Here is a 27,609-nt window from a genome sequence, read left to right as displayed (position 1 = left end):
CTTCTTCCTTTTATGAACTTCCAGACTTATATTTTAGCAATGTGTGCTTGTCACTGTCTTGGGTGTGATTCTGTTTGGAGTTTTTTGTTAATATGTTGTGGTTAAAAAAAATTAAAAATATGCTGTGGTACCCACTACTTTTCATCTTCCATTGTTCATTTGTCATGTGCCCATAAACCAGTTTGTACATTTAGTTACCTTGACACTTCCTCTGCGTGTTTCTCTCTGCCACATCCCATTGCAGAAGTGCACTTGGCAGTGGGACAGGGTTTTTATATCAATAAACTTACCTTGAACTGGCTTCCTCTAGATTTGATGTTTCATGGAGGACTTTTCTGATGTGCCCTTTGATGTAATCTTCATCCTGGTGCCCTTTACCATTATCTTCCCTGAAGAACTTGATTGCTCACACAGAGGCAAACAGACTGAAGTTTGCCAATGAATATCAATAATATGGAGATGAGTTTTGATAATAATTTTGCCTTGGCATTTGGCAATTACACTTGAATGTCTTTTTAAAAAGAAAAAGTCTGATGAACAAACAGAAACAGACGACTTTTTACTTTTACTCCTTACATTTTCACGCAATTATTTGTACTTTTTACTCCTTACATTTTAAAAACAGCCTTGTTACTCTATTTCATTTCGGCCTTTAAAAAAAACTATCCGGTTAAATTGCTCCATCCGGATAGAGTGAATTTGGTTGTGGTTGTTTCAGATGTTCTTGTCCAGTTTTGTTCTTACATCCGTTGCCCTCAGATTCCTGCAACTAAACTTGGATGTACATTCCAATAAAGGTTAGGATAAAAGATAAAATGCCTCTGAAGTTTGACTTTTTGCACCATTACAACACTTATAGGCAACTAGTCATCATATCTCCTGCTCTCTGAAACACATGTTAATGCTCAATTGTACACATATATGGTTCTTTAATATATTTGCATTATACTAAGATGCATTCATTTTCAATGGCTTTTGTCCTTAATGGCTTTTTTCCCCCTTACATTACTTTTACTTTTATACTTTAAGTAGTTTTGAAACCAGTACTTTTATACTTTTACTTGAGTAAAAAACTTGAGTTGATCCTTCAACTTCTACAGGAGTATTTTTAAACTCTAGTGCCTATACTTCTACCTGAGTAATGAATGTGAATACTTTTGACACCTCTGAATACCTGTATGTTGTCTTCCTATTTGTGTCCTTTAAGAGATTATTTATTTTCATAGTTGTTGTTTTAATATATCTATTTTTTTAAACCATGCACCTTAAAGATAGCATCCAATTTCGTTGTACCTGTACAAATGACAACAAAGACATTCTAATTCTAATTCTAATTCACTTTATTTTAAGCTCTGTGGTGTGGGCGGGGCTTTGACTCCGACCAATCACAAACGCGCCTGCGCAGGAACTTCCTGCTCCGGACGGCGCAGCAGCTTTTGTCAGCTGGTCGGAGGAACCAGCGACTTACGTCAACTCCAGCAGGATAACAACAAGTTCACCTGGGCCGCGCATGGCCAGCAGCAGCGCACTAAAACATGTGTGAACCGAGCGCTCCGGGTCCATGGCACGAGGCTGGCCGACGTTAAGAGCCGTTAGGAGTCCCAGCAGCGCGGCTGGCGAGCCCCATGAGAGAGGGAGTTTCACCGCACTAGCTCCCGGCTAACTAGCGCTGTGTGTGCAGGAGTGGCCGCAGGAGCCCCGGCAGCAGGGACATGTTTCAGCGGCAGACCTACCGCCGGCCCCCGGCCACCGTCAAGCAGGAGCAGGAGGACGACTCGGACGCGGAGGAGACGCAGCTGGTGCTGCGCAGGGCGGACGGGCTGGAGCCGCAGATCATCCACAGCGGACACTTCATGGTGTCGTCGCCGCACAGCGAGCACCCCCCGAAGAAAGGATACGACTTCGACACCGTCAACAAGCAGACCTGTCAGACATACCACTTTGGCAAAGCCTACACGTCGCACTTCTCCATAGACGCCTCCCTCACCAAGCTGTTCGAGTGCATGACGCTGGCGTACAGGTGAGTGAAGCAGCAGGTCTCAGGTCTCAGGTGCAGCTGCAGCTGCACAGCTGCTGGTGCTGGTCGGGGAAACACCAGCTTTCACTTTGTCCCTGTAAACAACTTCAGCGTGAGCCTGAGACCGGAGATTCGCGGGGAAACTGCAGTCACGAGTCTCATCTTCTCTTAACTTCCTGCTTGACCTGTCATGCTTTGTTGTGAGCTCTGTGCAGCAGTGGAGGAAACCAAACACTTTCACTCAGCTGTTAATGCAGCCGATTAAATACCACAAGAAAAGTCTTGTATTCAGAGTATCATAAAATTTCAATATGTGTGTGTATATTAGGGGTGGGTATTGGGAAGGACCTCACGATACGATACGCATCACGATACTTGAGCCACGATACGATACAAATTGCGATATCCCGATTATGCGATATATCCCGATATATCGCGATAATCTACATAGTTCACCGAAAAATTTAAGAATGCATTACACATCTTAAAATCCAAGTTGTATATATAATGTACATCAGATGATAGTGATAATGCATTGGACAGACTGAGTCAAAACAATGTAATTCAAACTTTACATTTTAATTATGCAACATATTTGCATGAAAAAACACACTGAAACACAATGAAAAGTTCAGTATGTGCATTATTCTTAGATACAAAATACTCAAAATAAAATGCAGTGTCTCGCCCACACTGAAATTGAAATCACAAAAATACAGTACAGCTACTTGCCACTGACTTAAAATGACAAAAATAAAATGCAGTGTCTCACCCACACTGAAATCACAAAATAAAGTGCAGCTAGGGGTGGGCAAAAATATTGATACGGCAATATATCGCGATACATACATTGAATGTGTGTGTGTGTGTGTGTGTGTGTGTGTGTGTGTGTGTGTGTGTGTGTGTGTGTGTGTGTGTGTGTGTGTGTGTGTGTGTGTGTGTGTGTGTGTGTGTGTGTGTGTGTGTGTGTGTGTGTGTGTGTGTGTGTGTGTGTGTGTTAGGGGTGGGACGATACAGGTAACTCACGATTCAATACTGTGGCGATATGTGGCCCACGATAGGAATGGGCGATATTTTACCGTTCATGATGTACCGTAAAAAAAATTCCCCACGGTAAGAATTTGTCATCTCGCGGTAAAAATTATAAATTCCCATTGATGACGTTTTTGTGTAAAGTCGGATTTATGGTTCTGCATTAAATCGATGCACAACGTACGGGAAGGAAGGAAGGAAGGAAGGAAGGAAGGAAGGAAGGAAGGAAGGAAGGAAGGAAGGAAGGAAGGAAGGAAGGAAGGAAGGAAGGAAGGAAGGAAGGAGCCTGAAAGAAAGATAAATTCCCATTGATGACGTTTAGTAGCATTTAGTATTCTTTTAGAGCAGTGATTTGGGGGCTCCAAAGACTGAATATGGTGATAGATTTATAGTTAAAAAGATGGAGTTGAATTGTTTTTTTTATCTTCATTTTTATCGTTATCGGGATAAATGCCAGAAATTATTATGATACATTTTTTACTCCATACCGCCCATCCCTAGCCCACGATAACGATAATATCACGATACACGATATCTACGATATTCGATATATTGTAAGAAATTTCATCAATGATATATGTGACTGAAAAAGAAATAATACCCATAAAAAGGAAAACGTCTGTAGTTATGCATTTATTCAATGCCAAAACTTCATACAGTGTACAAAGAAAGTGCATTTGTATAGAGCCTCACTGCCTCCTAGGCTTGTAAATGTAAACACTGTACAGCTGGACAAATTAAAGTGCATGAACATTAATAACATGTTTTATATATAACAGGACAGTGCACTGCTTTGTTTCTAATACTGAAAAGTCAGTAAGCAACTTAATTTTGCCTAGTACCTCACTGCCTTCTAGTCTTGTAAATGTAAACACTGTAAAACACTGCTGGACAAATTGAAGTGCATGAACAATAGTGCGGTGACAATCGCGTAAATCCGTTATGTGTGTTGTAATAAAATATCTATTTGTTTTTTATTTATTGCGACAGAGAGCGCAACAATATATTGCAATATCGATTTTTTTTTTTTTCTTCTCCCCACCACTAGAAGCAAACAACACTTGATCTCAATGTAATGATATCTTTTATTAGATTCAATGTAATTTTATTTAGTTTGTATTTCTGGAAGAGCAATTCAAAGTTCATCCTAGATTTGTTTTAAATTTCAATAAGAATTACTTATTAGTCATTTTCTGTATTGGTCAATTTAATTGTATATTTATTTGTTGGGGTCATGGTGGAGGGGGTAAATTAGTAATTGTTGATCCGAAAACATATCAAAGTACTGGTACAAAATAAACCTCACAAGTTTTCATTTTTAAACAGCTCGTTTAATTCAATAGCAACTAAAAATTCAATGACATAAGCTGTTTTCTGTCTTGTAGATTTTATTTCTCTGTTTACTCCAGCCTCCTCCCAGTTCACAGTCCAGTCCACGTTCCAGTGTGTTTGTTAGGTTTATTGCCGATTCTTATTTGTTCGTTGAAGTTGTTGATGTGTAGCTGCATGATGGGCTGGTGACTTGTCAAGGGCTTACTTCGCCTCTCGCCCAGTGACAGCTGGGAAAGGCTCCTGCCATCCCATGACTCATGATCGATGATCGAGGGATGAATGGAAATAACTTGGATAGTGACACCACTTGTCATCACTTTGTCACCATTTGCGACAAAAATCTTTGGAAATAGGTTGTTCTTAATGCTATACACAATTTGGGTGGGGGGGTAGTTGAGTGAAAGCAGAACAATGAATGTTGAAAAATGTATATCCCTTAAGTTTAAAAAAAAAAAGGTCTAATCATGTATTTATTTTATAAAGAAAAAGGCCCACATAAGTTTAATTTGAATACAATTGATGTTTCAGAAAGTAAAGGTGGAAAAAAAAAGAAAGAAGTTAGTAAGTCTCACGTTACTTTTGGTTCTCTATTTAGAGATGCAGTGTTTTTAGCATCGGTGCCAGCTGGTCAGAGGATTCCCTCAGAGTAGGCACTGGATTTGACTCACAGGCAGAACTATTAATAGAGCAGTTTCTGTTTTGTTGTTGTCATTCATCCTGTAAAAAGTAACAACTGTTAATGTAAGTTAGAACGTGATCTTTTTCATCCCAGGAATTACTTAATCTCAAACGTTCTTCCCAGCAGTAGTGCCATCCTGTCTGGGCTTTAGCTTAAGCTTACAACAGCCTCGACAAGAACGTGTACTGTACATTTGCTTTGTGCAAAGACTTACATTTTGTTAGGAAGAAAATGAAACAGGCTATACATGAAGAACCGACTATAACATTTAAAAAAAAAATCAGGAAGGCTGGAAAGAGGGAAACTGGGAACTCACCCCTTTGGATTTTGATAAACATTGTTATGAAAGGAAGGTTAGGAAACTGGACTTTTATGTTATGCCCTTTTTAAAGGAATGAAAATGTAGTTTTTTCCCCCCATGTGACTAACATTTTAAAACTTCTCAAACCCTCAAATATTACAGTTGTACTGGCATATTTTTAGTTCGCTTGCAATATTTTCTTTTTCTTCGAGACAGTTTGGCTTCTTGTTGATTAATGATACTAAATATGTCGTCATGCTGTTATAACGGGTCTCAAATATGGCTACCATACCAGTGCACACCAATGAGCTCCCCCAGTGTCCCCTCGTCTTACATTAACTGCACAGTACAATTATTTTGAACAATACTGGAATCACTTTTTTTTTAATGATTGCTCACTGGCTTTGGAGTTCATGTTGCATTTGTTGCACAAAGGAAAAATGTTGTTCTGGCTGTACTCCACTGTTACTCTTCCTTAATTGTGTAACTGTTGTTGTTCGATTTCATTGACTGAAGAAACTGTCATACAGGTATGATGCTGAACTATTATGCAGCTCATTTAGCTACAGCATGCATCCAACACTCCTGGAAACGCAGCCCAGATCAGGGCATACTGCCCCAAACTGAAATATACTGTTTAGTGGAAACGTGGTTTTTGACAGTCTCTTGAAAACTAGTAATGAATAAAGTAGAATGAAAATTAATAAACAAAATTAAAAGTGAATTAAACCAAAATAACTGTACCCATATGTTTTCGTGAACTATTAAAATTTACTTAAAAAATGTCATAAACATGTACTGTATTTAAAATGTTACATTATAGCGACCAAATTGCAGTATAAGTTGAATAATTTTAAGTCGTCAAACAGAACACAGGACAGAATGTGAAAAATAATTATTTCTTCTCAATTACATTATTCTTTTAATTATTCAGAGCCAAAATAATAATAACAGTTAAACACAGCTGTGTATGCACTTCCCAGGATACAGTTGGGCTTGTCTGTTCTTGAGATAAGAGATTAATCAATCACCCAAGTGTTGTTCATTTTGACAACTGAACGTTTTTGTTCAGTTTGTGTTTATAAAATTGTCTTGTCTTATGTGCTTGTCTTTTCAGTGGTAAGCTGGTTTCCCCTAAATGGAAGAACTTTAAAGGTCTAAAGCTGCTGTGGAGAGACAAGATCCGCCTCAACAATGCCATATGGAGAGCCTGGTATATGCAGTGTAAGTGCTCCACATGGTCTCTTTACATTGTTTTTAATATTTAATTACAGCTCTACTTGTTTGATTGTTCGTATTGATGAGTAGACATTTCAACATGTTGCCTTTGTCGTTTAGTTACTTTGTTTTTACTGTAAATGTTTACTATGACCCACAGCTGTAGTTTACTCCATAGGGCCATAGTCACAAAATTAAAGGGGACCTGTTATAGCATCTAATACCTATTTTAAACAGGCCTTGAATGTCTTAAAAAAAACTTTTGATTGTTTTTGCTAAATAAACTAGAAATTCAGCCTCTGAGCCATGTCTTTATCTTCCCATTCTCTAACCTCATTATCTATGTGGGATTCTGAGTCGGCGGGGCTATGATAATGAGGCTCTGTGCTGATTGGCTGCCTGAATGACGCGATACACCGCTACGAAAAAGTTGGCGGAAGCTCCGGCCGGCGGAGTTAGTTGTGGGCGTGGTTTCACGCATCGGAGGCCAACCTCTGTAAATCGCATTTTGGTTACGTAACGAAAGGGAGCAGAATCTGAACAGCTCGTAGATCCACATCACACTGGATGGCTCATCCGGGCGGCTGTACAGACACTGCAGAATTTGGTTGCTTTCCTCCTTCTCTGAGTTGGCAGGCTGAGGGGAGACCACTTTATATTAGTTAAAGCAAGAAAAAACGGGTTTTTCATAATAGGTCGGTTTAAAGTCATCAAGGTGATATTCATTTAACATTTTAATGAAAACATGTTCTCAGTATACCAGGGGAATCTATCATTCATTATTTCCAAATTTGAACCATCAGAGGAAGTTTTGCTGGGTTTCATAAGCTTGCATGATAACTTAATTCAGCTGATATTTGTAATTTGTCGATAGCTGAGCGTACTGTAAACATAATGATTATGCCTGATTGAGAAATATCTTGGTGTACTTGCCGAACACGATGGTACTCACTTGACTTATCAAATACTGTTACTGAATCAATTCTTATGATAAATAGGGATGAAAAAAACATTAATCCCAGGTCTGGCTCTGCTATCATAAGGCATTTTTTATATTAGATCCATTAACTTTCCTTGGATAAAGAACTCTGTTCTGCTGTAAATGCACAGGGTGTTATTGCTTCTCTGTTGCCTGAAGCCAAATTTAGGGTAGGGAAGAGGAGTCAGGAGTCTGCCGTTTTGGTCATTGACCCCATGAAAGTTCTTTCTTAGACCGTTTAATTTGTTTATGACCTGAAATTTTTTTTTCCTGCCAAGCAGGTTTTTTTTAGTTGTCAGTTGCTCCAGAAATGGAACGTCTTTTACGTTTCCCACTGTTGTAAAGCATCCTCAGCTCTGAGTCCGAGGACCTTGTGGATCTCCTTCCCTCCCCAGCTAGTCACTTATCAATTACCCATGTCAGCTCTGGCTGTCGTGACCCTGATCAGCTGTTTCCTGTTATTTAAACTCCCACCGGGTTGCACTTACGTTATGTTACCAACAAATCCCACCCAGGCCCGCCATCCCGCATATTGACATCAGACCAAGCCTGAAAGTGTACCCTCAGAGGTGGATTATTGAGGGGGCCAGCTCAACACCTGACCATGCCAGTTAAGGTGAAAAGAAGAGACGTAAGGCTAGTTTTGGGTAATAAACACTTGGGATCCGGCAACGTTAAAGGGGCTGAAGAAAGTTCTTAGTGACCTGTCACGAGCAGAGAAAACTATCAGTTAGGTCTAAACATACACAGCGCTTTCTGCTGTAGTCAAGTAAAATAGCCGTATAGAGCGTAGACTTGTTTCACACACCTTAACAAATTATTGTCTCAGTGTAACTTTTATACATTTTTAAGTTGTTTAGTTTTTATTTTATGGGTTGAACTTATCTGATCTTACAACTGTAGTTTTGGTTATGTGTGACCTCCATGTATAGTTACCTCAAGATGATATGTAAAATCACCAGCTGTGGAGGGGACATCTCTTAAGTTCAATAGCTTGTGCATAAATATAAAAGTTATTAATTTATTTCGAGGCACAGTCTTGATAACGTTATTGTTTTAGTAATGGTTTATTTGTATGTCAACGACTAATGGCACCTTTGACACATTTTTTTAAAGATAGACACAAAGTGGGTCAAAGTTCATGATCAAGGTGTAGGAAGTGTGAGCGGAACGATGACCTGATCCGTTTACCTGAAGCTGCTCACGTGTGCATGGGCTGGTCAATCTGTAGTCTACACACAAGATGCAACATTTCACCTGGAACCTTTTTTCACCACTTTTTTTTTGTTTTTCCATTTAAACATCCCACACTAAGGGGGGAAGAAAAAGCAGATTCATGTATTTTATATATTTTATCTACCCTCAGATGTGGAAAAAAGGGAGAATCCTGTTTGTCACTTTTTAACGCCACTGGATGGAAATATGGACTTGGATGTCCACCGTCCTGCTGAGGTAAACTTAGTACTGATGTCATGTTATATTCATGTCACGTTATAGTCATGTCACGTTATAGTCATGTCACGTTATAGTCATGTATATATATTCAGCTTTTAGAATATTAAATTACCCCTCAGTTTGATGTTTCCTTTCCCATTTCCTTCCTTTGTGGCTTGTTCTTGCTGTGGACCTGGGTTTCTTTCCTGTTTCGTTCTCCTGCAGGCCATAGCGACAGATGGGAGAGGCTGGAAAAGAAGAATAGAAATAGTCATAAGAGAATACCACAAGTGGAGAACTTACTTCAAGAAAAGGGTGTGGTATCATTCAGTTTTCTGTTATTACACCATATATTTTATTTTCTTTTTATTAAGGGAATGGTGGGAACTTTGTTGCAATATCCTGCTCTTTTGTGTACCTAAACCTAGGTACCTAAAATGCTGTTTATTTAATGGACCATTCTCTCTTTTATAGTTACAGAAGCACAAGGATGAGGACCTCTCAAGCTTACTTACGGTATGTAAAACGGCATGATGCTTATTTCACCAGGGCAACGTTGATATCAACATGATCACTGCTGTCAGCATCTTTCAGACACATGATACTGTTGGAATTAACCCATGCTAACTCCTGTATGTTTTTTGTTGATGCAAAAAAAAAATTTGGGACCAGTCAGATGCTGTCCTGTTAATATTTATGTGGTGAATATTAATCTCAAGACTTGAGGGGGCTAAAGCTAATGCAAAATACTCTGCATATAAATAAGGAATTCATTTAACGTAAATGTATGTTAAACATTAATACTGTCTCTTGTTGACACTGCACAACACTGCATGCATGTGTGATATTAACTGGCTTGCTTGCTGCATTTTGAATACTCAAAGGGGCCAGAGGAGCAGTTATGCCTGTTTGGGGAAGTCTCTCCAGACATGCTCCGTGTCTCCTTTTGTCAGGATGAAGAGACTGCTGCACGACGTATGCCTCGTAAGCATTATGAAGCCCCTGCCCCAATGGAGATGGACCCGCTCTTTGATATGGATGTTCTGATGTCGGAGTTTTCAGACACTTTGTTCTCTACGCTGGCGTCACACCAGCCCATGGCCTGGCCAAATCCAAGGGAAATTGGTGAGAAGTTAATAAAGTTTCTGTTGTATATCATCCTACTGGTATAAAAGATACTAGTATACACACTTTTTTTCCTTTCATCGTATTAATAAGCACCTGCTAAATGATTCGGCATTTGAATGTAAATGTTGCGGCAGCTGTTTCTTCAACAATATTTCATAAATCCATCAAATACTAGTATGTTTTCTCCTCGCTTGCCCTTCTTCTGCCGTCAACTTTCCACAGCTCATGCAGGAAATGCAGATATGATCCAACCAGGACTCATCCCCTTACAGCCCAACCTCGACTTCATGGACTCATTTGATCCACTGCAAGGTAGAAGTACCCCAGCTGCAGTAGCGGCACACTACTAATAGTTCACACTGTATATGAAATCGAGCGCACAAGTTCTAGTAATGCTGCTGTAGCAGTTGGCTTAGACTAACACAAAAGGTAGTGTGGTTTTACTAACCTCTAGCTAACATAGAGACTCTTGTTCCAGACTTATTTCACAGCCTCCGTCAGCCTGCCTTCCCCTCTGTTTCCCCCACTGCATCATCTGTCACCCCTCTGCCCAGCAGCAGCTCTCAGTCACAGGTAAACACCAACCCAAGGCTCAGCCCCCTAACACACTCCACTTTGATACTTTGTTAGAGTTTATTAAATAGACTTATCATTTTTGGCCAACTTTAGAGGATCTCTTCCATCTTTTTGTCTTTTCATAGCTATATACAAAATCAATTTTCTTTGATATTTTTTAAAATTGATTGACCACAAGTATCTTTGTTTTTTCTTCAAACATAACTTACTATGTTATCATAGATTTATATTCCAGGACCTTTTCACACCTGAAAATATAAACATAGGCTAATTTAATTATCTCTCAAATGGGATGTGTCCCCTAATTGGTCTGCATACAGGATGCATGCATCTAGGAGAAAAGTAGAGGGGAAAAAAATATATAGTCATTTTGGAACCACTATATGATTATGGCATTGCAATCAGCAACACCTATTCCAAATGCAATACTCACTTGCTCCATCATTTTTGTGTCACCCTCTTAGGAAACAACAAAAGTGAAGACATTTCAGTCTTTTTTTTTTTTCTTACCGTCATTTAATAATGTTTTTGTGTAATATCCTTCCCCCATGTACTTGCAACTCATTTTTTCCTTCTTTTAGTTCTTAAAAAAGCTTCTTTTAACTTGCTGTAAGTGCTCTGAAAGTGTGACTTAGAAGATATGTTCATGCTGGAAACAAACTCAAACTAACTTCCGTTTGATCTTTTAATATTTAGGAAAAGGTCTGAAACAAACAAGCTGAGTGTGAAAGCAGCCTTACTGTCACCCATATAAAAGACACATTTTAGTAGTTTTTACACCAGTAAAAGAATAGTTTTACATGTTAGGGAGGTCAGTGCACAGACAGGAGTGAGTTGGTTTAGTATTACTAGGGTCCAAGCACTGAGGGTGCGAGGACCCTATTGTATCTATTATTATTATTATCATTATTATCATTATTACCATTACCCTAAATTAATTGCCTTTTTGGAGGCCTTAACAGGATCAAAAACTCACCAAATTTGGTACACACTTCAGGTGTCGCGTAAAATTACGTATTTTATGGGCGATGGGCATGGGTGTACAAAAATGGGCTCCAAAGCACCACCTACTTCATTTTTTTTGACGAGCCCCACAATATGCTTTCACCTACGACAATGACATTTATGTGTCTATTGTATCAGACTAAGACCTATAAAAAGTCTCTTGGACCCATGCTCTTTATGTGCTCTATTTCCTGTTTTGGTTATCCAATCACAATTAAATCTGTAGATATTATTGTCATAAGGGTCCTAATTAACTGTTTCCTGTATCTTGGTCATAACTTGAAAGTAGCCACCATCATTCGCCATTGAATGGGAACTCTCAATTTCTTGTACTTACACATTAAAAAAATTATAAAAAATCAGTTGTTTGTTCTTGGACAGAGACATTTTTTTTTGTCATACTTTGTCTAATTAACTTCAAACAGCTGATTTATAGGGATTTTTTTTTTTTTTTTAAATTGTGGAGTGAAACAATAATTTTTTTAAACTTTTTTTTTTTAAGCAAGCAAGTTGAAATGAAGCTGAATTGTGGGGTTTAATGCCAAGATAATCTGTGAAAAGTTTCAAACTTTGATGAAACATCTTTTGAGTTTTTACAAATATTTTTGTTATAAATCAAGAATTACAAGAAGGGCTCTCAAGTTTTGACGCTTACATGGTGTGACTTTCCTTTTTGGGAAGGAGAGGTGGCAGGGTTCAGTCACCCACGACATCGCGTAAGTTAATGTGTAATAAATCACAGAACAGGGCCCAACGATGTGGCGATGCCCCGGGGCTTGATCACAAAATAATAAAGAAAAGTCATCATATTTTGCCCAGACTGCTGTCTTTAGTTGTGTGTGACAGACCCGTGAGCGGGGGCGGGGAGATGCGCTACTGGGATTGGTTGCATTACGTACGTCAGGTGTTGGTCTTGTCCAATGAATGATGATTTTACTACAACAGAAGACGCATAGACAAAATAGAAGATGTCGAAGGAAAGGGTTGAGAGTGGCGGTCAGAAGAGGGGGAAAAAAAAATATTAAAATTGCAACGGGAATCACATTTTTTTCTAAAGTGCCCAGGCTCACTGGGTATTTTTGAAGACGTCCAGACGCGGAGAACGAACCGCCCGATGCTACTAATGAGCATATCTGTCAAGTCTCCCGTTTTGGCCGGGAAACTATTGTATTTTACCCCTCTTTCTCACCATCCTCCCATATTAGTATTTCCCTTTTTATAACATAATAATTTTTAAACTGCAAACTGGATTGTCGCTAGTCTCGCGAGAGCTACCACCTGATGTAGCCTGGGTGGTAGTTCTCGTGAGGTTAGTGGCGACAACAGGAACAAACTCGGAACAACAAATAGGAGAGATGGATGGATTTAACCAGGGGGAAGGCATTTCTACCAAAAAAGCAAAGACTTAGTGTAAATATTTCTAAAAATGGGAAACCGAATTTACTTTCCTAAAGAGGAGCAGGACAGCGAACAGTTACACGTTCTGAAAGTTATTTCAGCTAGAGACACAGAACCATGCGTCTGTGTCATCAGTCATTAATACCAGAGAGCCACATCAGTGAAAATGGCAAATTAAAATAAAATTTAAATGTTTCACTTGAAGACAATCAATGCGTATATAAACTGAAAATATTTAAAGGGGACCTATTATGAAAAACACGTTTTCTCTTGCTTTAACATATATAAAGTGGTCTCCCCTCAGCCTGCCAACTCAGAGAAGGAGTAAAGCAACCAAATTCTGCAGTGTCTGTACAGCCGCCCGGATGAGCCATCCAGTGTGATGTGGCTTCTACAAGCCGTTCAGATTCTGCTCCCGTCATTACGTAACGAAAATGCGATTTACATAGGTTGGCTTCCGATGCGTACGCCATTTTTCTGTAGCTGTGTATCGCGTCATTCAGGCAGCCAATCAGCACAGTGCCTCATTATCATAGCCTGCCCGCCCACTCAGAATCCCACATAGATAATGATGTTAGAGAATGGAAAGATAAAGACATGGGTCAGAGGCTGAATTTCTAATTTATTTAGCAAAAACAATCAAAAGCTTGTTTTTTAGACATTCAAGGCCTGTTTAAAATAGGTATTAGATGTCATAATAGGTCCCCTTTAAAATAAATAAATGTGCTTCAATTCACTTGTGTCTTCATTTAAGATATATTATATACATAGGAAGTCCACATTTCAGTGTTAACAAAGGTAGAACTAGCAGATTCTGAGTACATAATTGTAGTTTGTAAGTGGTTGACAGGTAGTTATTTTAGATCTCTCGTAGATCTGTCTTAAAATGTAAGATACTGAACCTCGGTTGGACTGGTGGGGCAGTGGTGGAAAATTTCCCCTATTTTTAAATCCAAAAACTTGACAGCTATGCTTATGAGCCGTTGCAGGCGTTGTTGGACGTGCTGACCCACAACTGGTATCAGCGGGCGCGTTGGTTGCTAAGGCCGAAGAACCATCACGACCGCCAGCAAGGGAATCAACGCTGACATCTGCAAAAACATTTTAGTATTTAACTAGGCAAAGTAGGCTACTATAAAACAATAGCTTACAATATAAGACGTAAAAAAAATCCAGAAGAGTCATCTGCAGCAGGTTTGGGAGTAACAATCACCGGCCGACAGAAATTTGCAGTGGATGTTTTCAATGTAATCATTGATACACTTGTGGCCGAACTGAATTTGATGTATGAATCCTATAACGCTCTGAATAGCATCTTTGGATTTCTGAATAAAATCCACATCCTCTCATCGGAAAAATGTCTTTCGTCCGCTGCTGCGCTTCAGAAAATAAAATAATATTCAGATTTAAATGAGGACTTTATTGATGAAATAATGCAATTTAGAGAGTTTGTCAGAAGAAAAGAAATCAATGGTGCACAGGGATGTCTTCAGCTGATAATTATTGTGCGTGATGATTTGTTTTTGTTGAACAAGTTTTTTTTTTTTTTTTTGGAGTGAGCAGTGCAGCACACTTGTTTCTGGCAGGTTCTGACACTTTTTTCACGCTGTAGATTTGCGTAATGTTTGGATTTAAGTGTGTACATGTTGAAGCTGTCAACTCTGTATATTGATGTTTTAGCAGTTTTCCTAATGTATGTTTTTGTGTTCAGATGTTATTGCTCCTTTTGCAACTGTTGGGTTTTCATAATTGAACGCGTGCGTGCGTGCGTGCGTGCGTGCGTGCGTGCGTGCGTGCGTGCGTGCGTGCGTGCGTGCGTGCGTGCGTTATATTTTCTGATTGGCTGGCAGGTTGGTAACTCTCAGGTAGCTGGTAGCTGCTCTCAGCTGAGAGCTGAGTGTACAGTGGGGTACCTTGACTCGTTTGTAAGATTTGTAAGATGGGCTGTTCGAATTACAATGGATGAGACTTGAGAGCCCTTTTCTTGGGTTTCCCTTCTCGTTCAGACTGGATGGGTGGAACACTTGATTAAGTAAACCGTCTTAAAGGGTAATGAAAATCAGCACACACAGTCAAAACAAACAAAAAGATGTTTCTTTTTTTTTTTTTTTTATATCAAAACACAGTTTACCAACATGGGAAAATTGACATTGGTCATCGCAGTGAATGTCGGTATCTCAAAAGTTTTGGTTTATCGCACAGGCCTACACCAAATTAAAGAAAAGGGTTTAAAACGGTGTAATTCCATGTCAAGAGACTTCCCATAACACTCATGTGATAAGTTGACCTTGATGTGGAGCCCAAAGGTACTTTTTATAGTGATATTGGCCCAGGAATGTGGTGGCACCTGGGGGAGTCTTGCATAAGTGCAAGGGCCCGATCAACTCTATAGTAGTTTCTGTTATTGTTATTTTTGTTATTTTCATTGTTATTGTTATTTTTAGCCTCAGTTTAAACTTTGGCCATTTCACGTTTTGCTTAATAACAGTTATTATCCCACTGATATGTGTTTATATAAAACCTTTTTTCTGTGAATATAAAGCTGCCATATTGAGAAGAAAACAGTTAACCATCATTAATGTTAGAATTAGAAATAATAAATAAATAAATAATTTAATTGTGTCCATTTTTAAAATAAAGGACATTATTCACCAACCATATTAGGTATACTGTACCAGGTAAATGTCATAAAATGGCTTGTGAGTGTATTACAAAGTACTGGATGTGTTTAACTTAATTTCTTTTTTTCCTTTGTTGCCAGGCCCAGTTAATGTCTTCCTTGCAGCTCTCAGCCAGCCAAATCCCGTCCGCTGGCCCCCTGCCCCTCCCCTCTCCGATGCCCAGTCAGACCAGAGAAACTGGTGGTAGTGGAGCTGGCTATGTGCAAAACTGCATGCCCCTGTTTGCCGGGCAGGTGGCTTCCAGCAATGAAACGGTAGTTTCCTCCGTTTCTCAGCCGTTACGCCACGATCCCCTGGCACAGTGCCTTCCAGGTCAGAACCTGGCGTCAGCACCGCCCATGGGTCCCTCATCCTTAAACAGCACCTCAACGTTGGACGAGACTGTTGCTAACTCTGTGATTACACACACAACCCCCTCTACTGTCACACCCAGCAACACAGCCACCACCTTCAGCCACATCTCAGACTATAGCTCCATATCCTCACAGTCGCCGCCTCCTCCATCCCAGCTCCAACCGCTGGCTTCACGGCCCGCCGCTCCCGTCCGGCAATCTCAGGCTTTTGCTCTACCTCGGCCTTTTCAGTCAAACAGTGCCAACAAAGTCAACTGTGTGCAAAGGATTGCTCCTGTTAAAACCCTCCCTTCTTCCCACCTCATCTTCACAGGTCGGTGGTTCCTTATTATGGTATTGTGATCTGGGCGTTAGAAAGTGCCTAAATCCGTTGCCACAAGATAGCGCTCAAACCTTAGCAATTCAGAAATATTGGTGTACCATGATAAATGTGTTAGTCATACAAACTTTAGTGAAGTCAGTGTCACTACAGTGATGATGCTGATATAGTAACTAATGATTTACAGAAAGATCATCCTAGCATTGTAAAAGAATCAAAACTTGTGAAACAAACACATTTTATGTATATTTTTTGTCTTCACAGCCCCTTTCCCAGGTCATCCCAACGCTGTGATTGTCACACCCACACCCTTGAAAGCAGATGTAGTCTCGACGAATACCAGCATGGTCATCACTCCTCATGCTGGAGCGGTACGGCCTCGCTTTATTGTTGGAGTCGGGCAAAACTGGACCATGACAAGAATAAATTTGGCTCTTTCAAAGGTGAAATGTGAGAAAGTAAAAATGCAATTTATTCTAAAACTATTATTTCATCTCAGGCCCCTGGATTTCACATGTTGCCTCAGTCAAAGAAGCCTACCCAGCCGATGGGCCTTAAAGAGAAGTCGTATTCTTCATGCTGCAAAACTCAGAAAGCTTCCCCAGGTGGAGGTGAGAAGTCTACCGAACAGGAATGTTTCAAAGATTGTGTAAAGAGCCCACAACTTCATGAAAAGTGTTTTCTTTGTCTTCTTTTTTGTCTTTTCAGCTCACAGTCAGGCAGGATCAAGTCAAGCATCGTCTTGTAGCCTGGATCAAGTTCCCAGTCCCCAGTCCTTAATAAACAATAGCAGTAGTAGTACTACCAGTCTGGTAAAAAATGAGCCAAGTCAGGTTTGTGTCTGGATTTTAAGATATTGTTAGGTTTTCCCCCCTCTTTTATACATAAAAACACTCAAATAACCATGTGTAATATTTTCCCCGTTGTTGTCTGGCAGAGTCGGAGGACAGCTCACATATCTGCTGAACAAAAGAGACGATCAAACATAAATATTGGCTTTAAGACACTCTGCAGCCTGGTTCCAACTCTGAAGTCACAATCAAACGTAAGTCTGCGTAGCTTTGTGTCTACCAAAGGAAAATTGTAAATGATTCTCCGTGGTAACTTGGTAACTTGTAAAATTTGATTATCTCTTTCCCTTTAGATCACTAATGCAGTCACGTTGCAAAAGACAGTGGAGCACATTGGGAAGCTACAGCAAGAAAGGCAGCAGCTGCAGGAAGAAGTCAAAAGATTACGAGAGGAAATAGAGGAGCTAAATACTTCTATTAAGTATGCTAAACGGCTGTATGCATCTGCTTCTCTACAAAAATGTTTCACACAGTTCAATGGTCTTCCCTCAATATTTAATTATTATTATTATTATTATTATTTAATTGCAGCTTTTGTCAGGAACAGCTGCCTGCGACGGGTGTGCCTATGAGGCAGAATCGCTTAGACCACATGCAAGACAAGTTTAATGAATACGTGAAGAACCGCACCCTTCAAAACTGGAAGTTTTGGATTGTATCCTTCAGTGAGACTGAGCTGCTGCCTGTTGTCACACCTAGTAACTAAACTTCCTCTGATTCATCTTTTATTTAACAGTTGTCATGTAAGCATCATGTTGACAGGCATATCTTGTTTTTAACGTTACACTCCAGTACAAGTATCTTCTGGTCAACCTAGAAGAGGAAGGTTTTTTCTCTCCACACATTTTCTTCTTCCAAGCAGACATACTGTCTTCGTACCTTTGATGTTTCCATCCCTCCTCTGACTTACCATTGTTGTTTCTCCAATGCTCATTGGTTGTAGCTCCTAGCTTCTTCTTGCCTGACATCTCCAAACTATCTAGCATAATCGAAAAGCCGCATATCAGTTGGCAAGCCTCGCCAATCACGCTTTTGAAGAGTTTACACAAAGCCATGAGGCTGCCGGTAAAACTCAGATTGGCCTCCAGTACAGAGCATTTGCTGAAATTAGGCTTAAAATAAAATGTTATATTTTGAACTGGATCTTTAAGGAAGCCTCTCAGTTTTCATTTAGGGGGTCCTAAAGCTCAGCTTTGTGACTCCTCACCAGGTGGTCAGTGAGATAAATACAGTGTGCATTAAATCCATTATACCAGGTAGACTTGTAGTCAAGACCGCCTAAACCGAGTCCAACACACTACCAAGACCAGAGAGTATCAAGACGAAGACCAAGACAGACCAAGTCAAGACCGAGACTAGTTCAGCTCAAGACCGAGACAAAAAAAAAAAAAAAACCCATTATTTTTTCATCTTGCGTGAGTTGTAGAACATAAGCACCTTCCTGGGTTCAGCTGCTTAGTTTACATACAGTGGGGCAAAAAAGTATGTAGTCAGACACCAGTTGTGCAAGTTCTCCGTCTTAAAAAGATAAGAGAGGCTTGTCATTTTCATCAGAGGTATATGCAAATTATAGTGGAAAATAAGTATTTGGTCAATAACAAAAGTTCATCTCAATACTTTGTTATATATACCCTTCTTTGGCAATGACAGAGGTCAAACGTTTTCTGTAACTCTTCACCAGGTTTTGCCACACTGTTGCTGGTATTTTGGTCCATTCCTCCATGCAGATCTCCTCTAGAGCAGTGATGTTTTGGAGCTGTCGCTGGGCAATACGGACTTTCAACTCCCTCCAAAGATTTTCTATGGGGTTCAGGTCTGGAGACTGGCTAGGCCACTCCAGGACCATGAAATGTTTCTTACAAAGCCACTCCTTCGTTGACCGGGCGGTGTGTTTAGGATCATTGTCCTGCTGAAAGACCCAGCCACGTTTCATCTTCAATGCCCTTGATGATGGAAGGAAGTTTTCACTCAAAATCTCACGATACATGGCCCCATTCATTCTTTCCCTTACACGGATCAGTCGTCCTGGTCCCTTTGCAGAAAAACATCCCCAAAGCATGATGTTTCCACCCCCATGCTTCACAGTAGGTTTGGTGTTCTTTGGATGCAACTCAGCTTTCTTTCTCCTCCAAACACGACAAGTTGTGTTTCTACCAAAAAGTTCTATTTTGGTTTCATCTGACCATATAACATTCTCCCAATCCTCTTCTGCATCATCCAAATGCTCTCTAGCAAACTTCAGACGGGCCTGGACATGTACTGGTTTAAGCAGGGAGACACGTCTGGCACTGCAGGATTTGAGTCCCTGGCGGCGTAGTGTGTTACTGATGGTACTTTGTTACTTTGGTCCCAGCTCTGCAGGTCATTCACTAGGTCCCCCATGTGGTTCTGGGATCTTTACTCACCGTTCTTGTGATTATTTTTACCCCAAAGGGGTGAGATCTTGCGTGGAGCGCCAGATCCAGGGAGATTATCAGTGGGGTTGTATGTCTTCCATTTTCTAATAATTGCTCCCACAGTTGATTTCTTCACACCAAGCTGCTTACCTATTGCAGATTCAGTCTTCCCAGCCTGGTGCAGGTCTACAATTTTGTTTCTCACGTCCTTTGTCAGCTCTTTGGTCTTGGCCGTAGTGGAGTTTGGAGTGTGACTGTTTGAGGTTGTGGACAGGTGTCTTTCATACTGACAACCAATTAAAACAGGTGCCATTAATACAGGTAACGAGTGGAGGACAGAGGAGCCTCTTATAGAAGAAGTTACAGGTCTGTGAAAGCCAGAACTCTTGTTTGTTTGTAGGTGACCAAATACTTATTTTACCCAGGAATTGACCAATTAATTCAGTGAAAAACCTACAATCTGATTTCCTGGATTCTTTCCCCCCATTCTGTCTCTCATAATTGAAGTGAACCTATAATAAAAATGACAGGCCTCTCTCATCTTTTTAAGTGGAAGAACTTGCACAATTGGTGGCTGACTAAATACTTTTTTGAGGTTGCATTCAACTGCAGCACAATAAAACAGATACAGTTGATGTCTTATGTGATAACTCACTATAAATGTTTTCATCAATTAGCTGAGATCAAATGTGTGGCGATCGCACTACCACTATATCTAAACCATTTGATGATTGACTCGACTGCTTTTAAGGTTTAACATGTCCCAAAATCATCTAACAAAATAACCACCCTCCAACACCACCCTCCACCTCAGAAAAATCTAATGAATAGTAAATGTTACTGATTTAAAATGTGCTTCATTTGTAGATGAAAGGTGAATTTTAGATATTAAAGATACTAACAATTATCGACTTGAAATTGCATTATTTACCACTATAGTAGCCAAATTACCCTGTATATCAGCATCACTGAAATGGCATAGACCTAATGCTTAATCAATCACGATATGCAAATATTCCAAAGTCAATGATGCCATATATTTATTCAAACAAGGCCATTATGAACACAATACTGTAATTAAATACAGACACGTGCAGATGCACCAAAAAATGCATTAAATGAAATGCAAAATACAAATAGTTTACAAGACTGTACATAAACAAGAAGAGGAACTGGTGATCACAAGATTCTGTCACCTTGGTGTGTGCAATGGCATCTCAATTATCCATAGAGTCCGAGACAAGACCAAAGACTGTCAAAGCCGTGACAAGACAGACCACAAAAAAGTGGTCTCGAGACCAAGATCAGTCTCGAGAACTACAAGTCTAATGCTCTTAATGCTTTATAGTAGCTGTTTCTATTCTTTTTCGCTGAATGGTTTCGATATGAGGCTTGAACCTTTCAAAAAAAGGCCACGAATGTACACATTAGAGTTTGGTTATTACTCAGGTTTTCAATCTGCTGTTGAATTAACCCTTGACTGTAATTAATTCTAGTTCAGCATCATTATCAAGCCTCTCTTTGAGTCTTTCATCGACATGGTGTCAACGACAAGCAGAGCAGAGCTGTGTCAGACCACGCTGCAGTGGTTCGAATGCCATTGCTCCCTTCCTGTACTAAGACCCAGTAAGTAAAAGTACACTCTTCCTAAACATGCACACAGGATGTCACAGACTCAGTCCATCAGCTGCTTAATGTCTTTAATTCAGTAGTTTTTTTCCCCTTGATTCATTTTGCCACTATCTGTTTGTGTTTCCCTGTATTCATTTTCCACTTGTCTACTAGCCATGACACAACAGGACATTTCTCAATACTTTTCCTTTTAAATGTTGATTAAATCTTCCAGATGTGACAGTTGCGCATTGCTTTTTTTTCTTCCTCAAATGTTGCCTCATGCTTTTGTTGCGTCGATGGAAGAATTATGTTAATTGCTCTGTCTCGTTCTTCTTTGACTGGTGGGGCTTTCTTTGTCATTTAATGACTTATGCGTATCTTTCAAATAGATTACTAGTTGAAACTTGATGCCTCGTTGTCCTTAGCATGACATATGTGCTGCTTTTGGTAAACTCTCGGTTTTAACACAGCTGAAAAGAAAGTAAAAGCTTTTGTTTTCTTTGTGTATTTAAAAATAACCGAACAAGTGAAACAAAATTAGGTTAAATGGGAACAAAAAAAACACTTTTATTGTTTATGCATCTGGCTGCTTAGATTAATGCGTAGTTGAAGGAATGTTAAACGGTTTCTGTTCCACAGCAGGTTTCTGGTTTATACCTGTCACATCAATTAAATAATAATGCTTAAATAACTTTATTAGCTGAAAAGTACCCCCTTCAATTTGACTTGCTTCAAAAAAGTGTTATCTTCTAAAATTAGCTTTTTTCATTCTAAGTGTCAGCTTCTATCACAGTCAAAGCTAACATTTATTTTTTATGTACTATAGTAAAAATTAAAGCGGCCACAGGGAACCACATTGCACAATCAATTGCTGAATATTGCACTGACAAAATGACTTGGGATATATAAACAAATACTTGAATATGGCGCTAATGGTGTTCTGTTCTTCTCATAATACAGACCCCAGACAGCAAATAATATCGATGTTGAAATATATAATATTTGAATAACAGCAACATGGGTTTTATTTTTGTGGGAGAAAATTTGCACCTGGCAACAACTGCTATTTTGGCAATAAATCTGCTTAATAGCATGGAAATACAGGCTCTTGATCATTTTAGTGGAGTATCTCTATCCTCCCTTTTAATATTTTCTGCAGTAGATCAGGGAAATAAAGTAAATGACTGTAGGGGTAGCGAGTGTCAGCTGATGGGCTAAATGTATTATGTCATTCAGAATCAGAGTACATGTCACTTAGAAATATAATAGAATACTATTTTTTTGCAATATTTATTTATTTTTTTACAGATTGTCTTCTGTGTGAAGTTATCAGTGTCTAAAATGATTTTGCCCACTCCTCTTCACAGTGTCGCTTCAGTTTGCAGTTGCAGTTTGCTTAAATGCAGCTCTCTTAAGTTTTGGATGAGAAAGTTGATAACACTTTGTGTTTTAGAAATGAAACAGGGTGTATTTTCTTTTTCCATAATACTACATATAGATATACAATTTATTTCAAATCACTGTGTTGGATTATTGTTCACGGATCATAGTTAATTAATGTGTGATTTATGGGTTTTCAGTGGTGCTGAGTACACTCCGTCAGCTGAGCAGAAGCACATCCATACTCAGTGATCCGTCCGTGCTCCCTGAAGAGGCCATCCAAGCTGTCTCACATGCAGATGTGTAATCATGCTCTCAGGAGGAGTTCTGTTGACCTCAACATTGTCGATATCAATCGTTTTAAAAGAATAAAAACAAAATGTAAATATGTTTTAATAGTTATGGAAATTAAACAAAGTCTTCCACAGATCCACAAATTCCCAGCACAATCATTGAAACCACAAACGTTACCTGGCCCTGGACTTCTTTGACCTTGAATGTAGGACAGTCATGAATATGGTTTGTTGTACACTGTTGAACAGAAATGATGGAGTAGCTTCACATAATCAAGCTGACAATATTCTAAATACCTATAGATGTACACGCAACAGCAGGTTCTTATAGTTTAATTTTTGAACAACAGGGTGGATTTAGATAAAAGCAACGTTTGTAATATAAAACACAACAATGTGTTTAAAATGTAGAATAGTGAATTTCAATTGAGTGTTTTTTGCTCAGAAGTGTTTTTTGTAACCACGAGATGAGTTTAATTTGTAATATTTGCCTCTGCAAGATGGAAGCCTTTTGTTTTACTTTTTGTCAAGATGCTCTCTGGGGAAGACCTCCTGAGACAAAATCAAAAGAGCAGCCAATGAAAGAGAATTTTGTTTTCCATCTTTTATTTACTCAGGTGAATGCTACATTGCCAGTTAACACTAGTGCATCCTCATGAATCTGTTCACACCATCCTTCTGGCTTTTGCTCATTCTTCATATTGCAGAAGATAGCAATCATTTTGGATATTTTACACTCATGGACTTTCATACAGGCATATCGCCGCAGGATGGAATAAAATCACTCACAACCCTCATAGGGAGCATAACTGACACTACAGAACAATATAGATTACTGGTATGTATACTATGCTCACATGTACAGTACTGCAGGATCTAGTGTGCAGAAGGGGTCTTTTCTATTCTTTGGTCACTCAGGGCTACATTAGTGTGTAAAAAGAACATTGTCCATTATCCCAAACAATCAAGTCAGGACTGTTCTGAGCAGGATGATGTGTCGTCTATAAGGGTACAGTTTGTATTACAGGGATTGTTTTGTTTTTCCATGCCCTTTTGTCACAATAATATTTCATTTTTTATGTCAGGAAAAAAAAAAGAATTACTCTTTCATGTGAACATATTGCACAAAGAAGTGCACCACAAGCCATATCAAGGGGGGTTTTACCCCTCTATGGTACACTTGCTTTGTAAGACAGTCTTGATGGGATGCAAGTAAAGCACCATGCAGATGCAGCAGGCATGTGGGACGTACATCAGCCTCACGATCAAAGTGTCCTTATCTGTACTCATTGCAAACTGATGTGTTTAGCTTTAGTTTAGCTTTTAATTGGTAACCCAGCACTCATCAGGCAGATATGGATTTTGTGATTTGTATTCTGCCTTTTTTTTTTTTGCAGATATGAGTTTACAGTAGCAAAAAGCAGCATTTTAATTGTATAATTGTGTAGCTTTTAGCATGCAGTCTTTGGTTGTTGATTGCAGGTGTCTTTAAACAAGATTTTTTTTTACCTGAAAATTTCTGTTAAATGTACATTTGGGAGGGGGGGGGTTAAAAATTTTGATTGAAACTTGACACTGTTACATTACAGTGTACAACCATGTAATATGTTTAGTGTTGCGAGTCAGATATTAAAGTTCCCATGAAAAAAACTGGTAGTGTGCTGTTAAATTTCTGAAGGGTTACAGATTAACTGCAAAAGTTTAACCTTGAGAGGTTAACCCACCACAAAAAGCACAATCTCTTCTGATTTGTTAGTTTCTGGGACTGCACAATTTGCATGTAAGAAAAGTCATTATTTTTCAGTCCTGTTCCAAGAAATTACAAACTTCAAAATACCATTCTCCCAAATGTTTTTATTTTTTGCCAGTTACTACTGTATAGTTGCAAGAAATATAATTTAAAACACTCAAACCAGAAATGTGATTTCATGGGAGCTTTAAGAGCTCACTTGTGTGCTTTAATAATTTATTGACTTTATATGTAGTGTATGTGTATGTATGTGTGTGTGTGTGTATATGTATGTGTATGTATGTATGTATATGTATATATATGTATATATATATATATATATATATATATATATATATATATATATATATATGAAACAACCTTCATATTCAGCTATTGTTGCTTGAAAAGGATATTTCTTTTCATTGTGATCAACCTGTCCTCTGATGAATGGCTGCATGAACACTCGCCTGTGTGTTTACTTTTCAGTTATCCAGTGGCTTTCATATTTTTGACATACCAAGTTAAGTTTCCTTTTTATAGTTTGCCATTTCTCTAAGAGAGACTTTTTTCTTCATTGGCAGTGTACAGTATATTTTTGCAGATTGGATCTGCATGTGTTGGTTCTCCCTGTATTTCTATAGGCCTATGGTGTTTTGAGAAAAAATAAATATTTTCTTATGCGGTGTACGAGTGTTTTTAAAGATCTCGATGTCTATTTAATGCCTTAAATGATACAAAATCAGAATAAACACCAGGAAACTAAACTTATGAGTTTGTTTCTTTTATTAATATATATTTTTTAAATAAATAATTTAGTGCAGTACAAAAAAAAATCTAATACATTATGAGTTAAAAAAAAAGCCAAATAATTTAATACTTAAATATATGCACAACATTGCTGAAATCAGGGCTTTAATATAAGCCGCTCTGCCATCAACTGCAGCATGCACCGGGCATGCGCGTACAGGTCCAGCTCCTGCTTAAAGCTGGGGAGGCTGCAGGTCTTGGTGACGACCCGACCGCTCAGGTGCTTCTCCGCACTCGAAAGGTACTGAATGCTCGTATTTAGCGTGTCGGACAGCTCAGGGATGAGTTTGGAGAACTTGTGCATGAAACATCGGAAAGAGGGGATGTGCTCCTCCAGGGACCGCTGGTTCTGTCCCAACGGCTCCGATACGTTCAGGGACGCACAGGACACATTAGGAAACACTTCTGGGTCCTCCTGCAGGACGATAGGACAATAGGTTAGAGGGAAAAGCTGCCTCTTGGAAATGATGATAAACGTATTAATAATACAAATATTTTATATTTGAATTGAATATGCTGATTATGCAGCAAGTAAACGCAATAACACATTTGCTCATCACAATTCCCGACAAGGCAAGGCAAGTTTATTTATATAGCACAATTCAACACAAGGTAATTCAGTGCTTTACATCTACATTAAAAGCAGCAAGACATAATTAGACAGTAAATAACAAATAAAATGAAATAAAATTATGAGAAAAGAAGGTAAAATAATAAAAAGCACCAGTTGCTGATTTAAGAGTACGCTTAAATAACAAATAAATGTAATAAAACGATAAGAAAATAGGTAAAATAATAAGCACAAGTTGTTAAAAATAAGGGCAGTAGAGTACAGCAGGTAAGTATTTAATTTAGGAGTATACGCTTGAGTAAACAGCAATGTTTTTAGGCCTGATTTAAAGGAGCTGACAGTTGGAGCAGACCTCAGGTCTACAGGAAGTTTGGTTTGACAACCAAGACAATCTTAAATTGGCAGAAACAGCAGAATAAAACAGGGGATATAGCTACCACTTGGAAAACAGTGTTTGATTAAAAACTTAAACATTTAAAAATGGTTTCCATAACTAAAAAAAAAAATAATTTAAACTTAGATGACTCCATATATTCCTTGTTACTGGAGAGTGTGAATTGGATGATATTCCTATTGCCAGAAGAAGCGATTTTTGTGACTCTGAACATTGTCCATGATTGTTAAGCCTGAATTATGGTCTGCGTTAAATCGACGCAGTGCCTACGGCGTAGGGTACGCGGAGACGCGCACCGTACATTGGGCGTCGCCGCGTACCCTACGCCGTAGGCTCTGCGTTGGTGTAACGCGGGACCATAAATCAGCCTTTAGTATTAATGCGATGTCTCGAGTTGAAAATAAGTTTCAGTAAAAGGGCAAAAAGGCTTACCAGGTGGCCCACTGTGGTCCGGATCTCCTCCTGCAACAGTTTGAAGGTTTCTTTCAAGGCTCCATCTGTGGCTTCCCTCTTGACAGGATGGCAGGCTGCTTGCATAATGAGCAGAGCCAGGAAGGCGGCGGCTGCACAGAGACACGCACAGAGACACGCACACGCACTGAGACGGGTTGCAGCGCTGTTGCGCAACTATTTCAGCATACATCTGAGTTCTCTGGACCGCCAGATTTAAACAAAAGACAAAAAAGAAATGGAATATTCACTTCAAGATACTTACCAACTCGGAAGTCCATAACAGCACAAGGCTTCACTGCACAACAAGCTCTGATCTGAAACTCTATCATCCATGTTTGGAGGGATCACTTTTATTAGAGTTCATAGATAAAAATCTTTTTTTTCCTACTCATATGGCTCTCACAGGAAAACCCGTAGGTTAGGCTACAGGACTCAATTTTACTTTTCGGGGTTTCCAATCTCTCTACCTACTCATCTATTAGATGTGCATAGTTGATATGTATTAAACTGTGGGCTTTGATACCAGGGAAACATAAATTACGTAAATGGAAAAGATGTATGCCTATGCATGGCCTATGAAATCATAAAAGAAAGGGATTTTTCTTTCTTTAATGATGCAATAATTTGAGTTTGAATGCATCATTCATTTAGATCTTTATCTCATAA

General features: G+C 39.1%; 1 protein-coding gene across 5 annotated transcripts; it reads left to right on the top strand.

The window, feature by feature from the left end:
* Positions 1-1,695: 1,695 nt before the first annotated feature.
* Positions 1,696-24,760, top strand: mlxip (MLX interacting protein). Of its 5 annotated transcripts, none has more exons than XM_061729224.1 (17): positions 1,696-2,020; positions 6,479-6,585; positions 8,925-9,010; positions 9,218-9,307; positions 9,473-9,508; positions 9,946-10,117; positions 10,343-10,432; positions 10,599-10,693; positions 15,861-16,446; positions 16,717-16,823; positions 16,952-17,063; positions 17,161-17,285; positions 17,390-17,497; positions 17,597-17,724; positions 17,835-17,958; positions 21,196-21,325; positions 22,894-24,760. In XM_061729224.1, the coding sequence occupies exons 1-17, from the start codon at positions 1,713-1,715 to the stop codon at positions 22,998-23,000; spliced, it is 2,511 nt and encodes an 836-aa protein (XP_061585208.1). In that variant the 5' UTR covers positions 1,696-1,712; the 3' UTR covers positions 23,001-24,760. The 5 variants fall into 5 exon arrangements, with proteins under 5 accessions (XP_061585208.1, XP_061585205.1, XP_061585206.1 ...); XM_061729221.1 differs by having other exon boundaries at positions 9,877-10,117; XM_061729222.1 differs by having other exon boundaries at positions 9,467-9,508.
* Positions 24,761-27,609: the final 2,849 nt, after the last annotated feature.

Source organism: Cololabis saira, chromosome 9 (genome assembly GCF_033807715.1).
Source record: "Cololabis saira isolate AMF1-May2022 chromosome 9, fColSai1.1, whole genome shotgun sequence".
NCBI classification, from domain to species: domain Eukaryota; kingdom Metazoa; phylum Chordata; class Actinopteri; order Beloniformes; family Belonidae; genus Cololabis; species Cololabis saira.
Note: the sequence above shows the minus strand (reverse complement) of the source record. Positions and strands in the feature narration are given on the sequence as shown.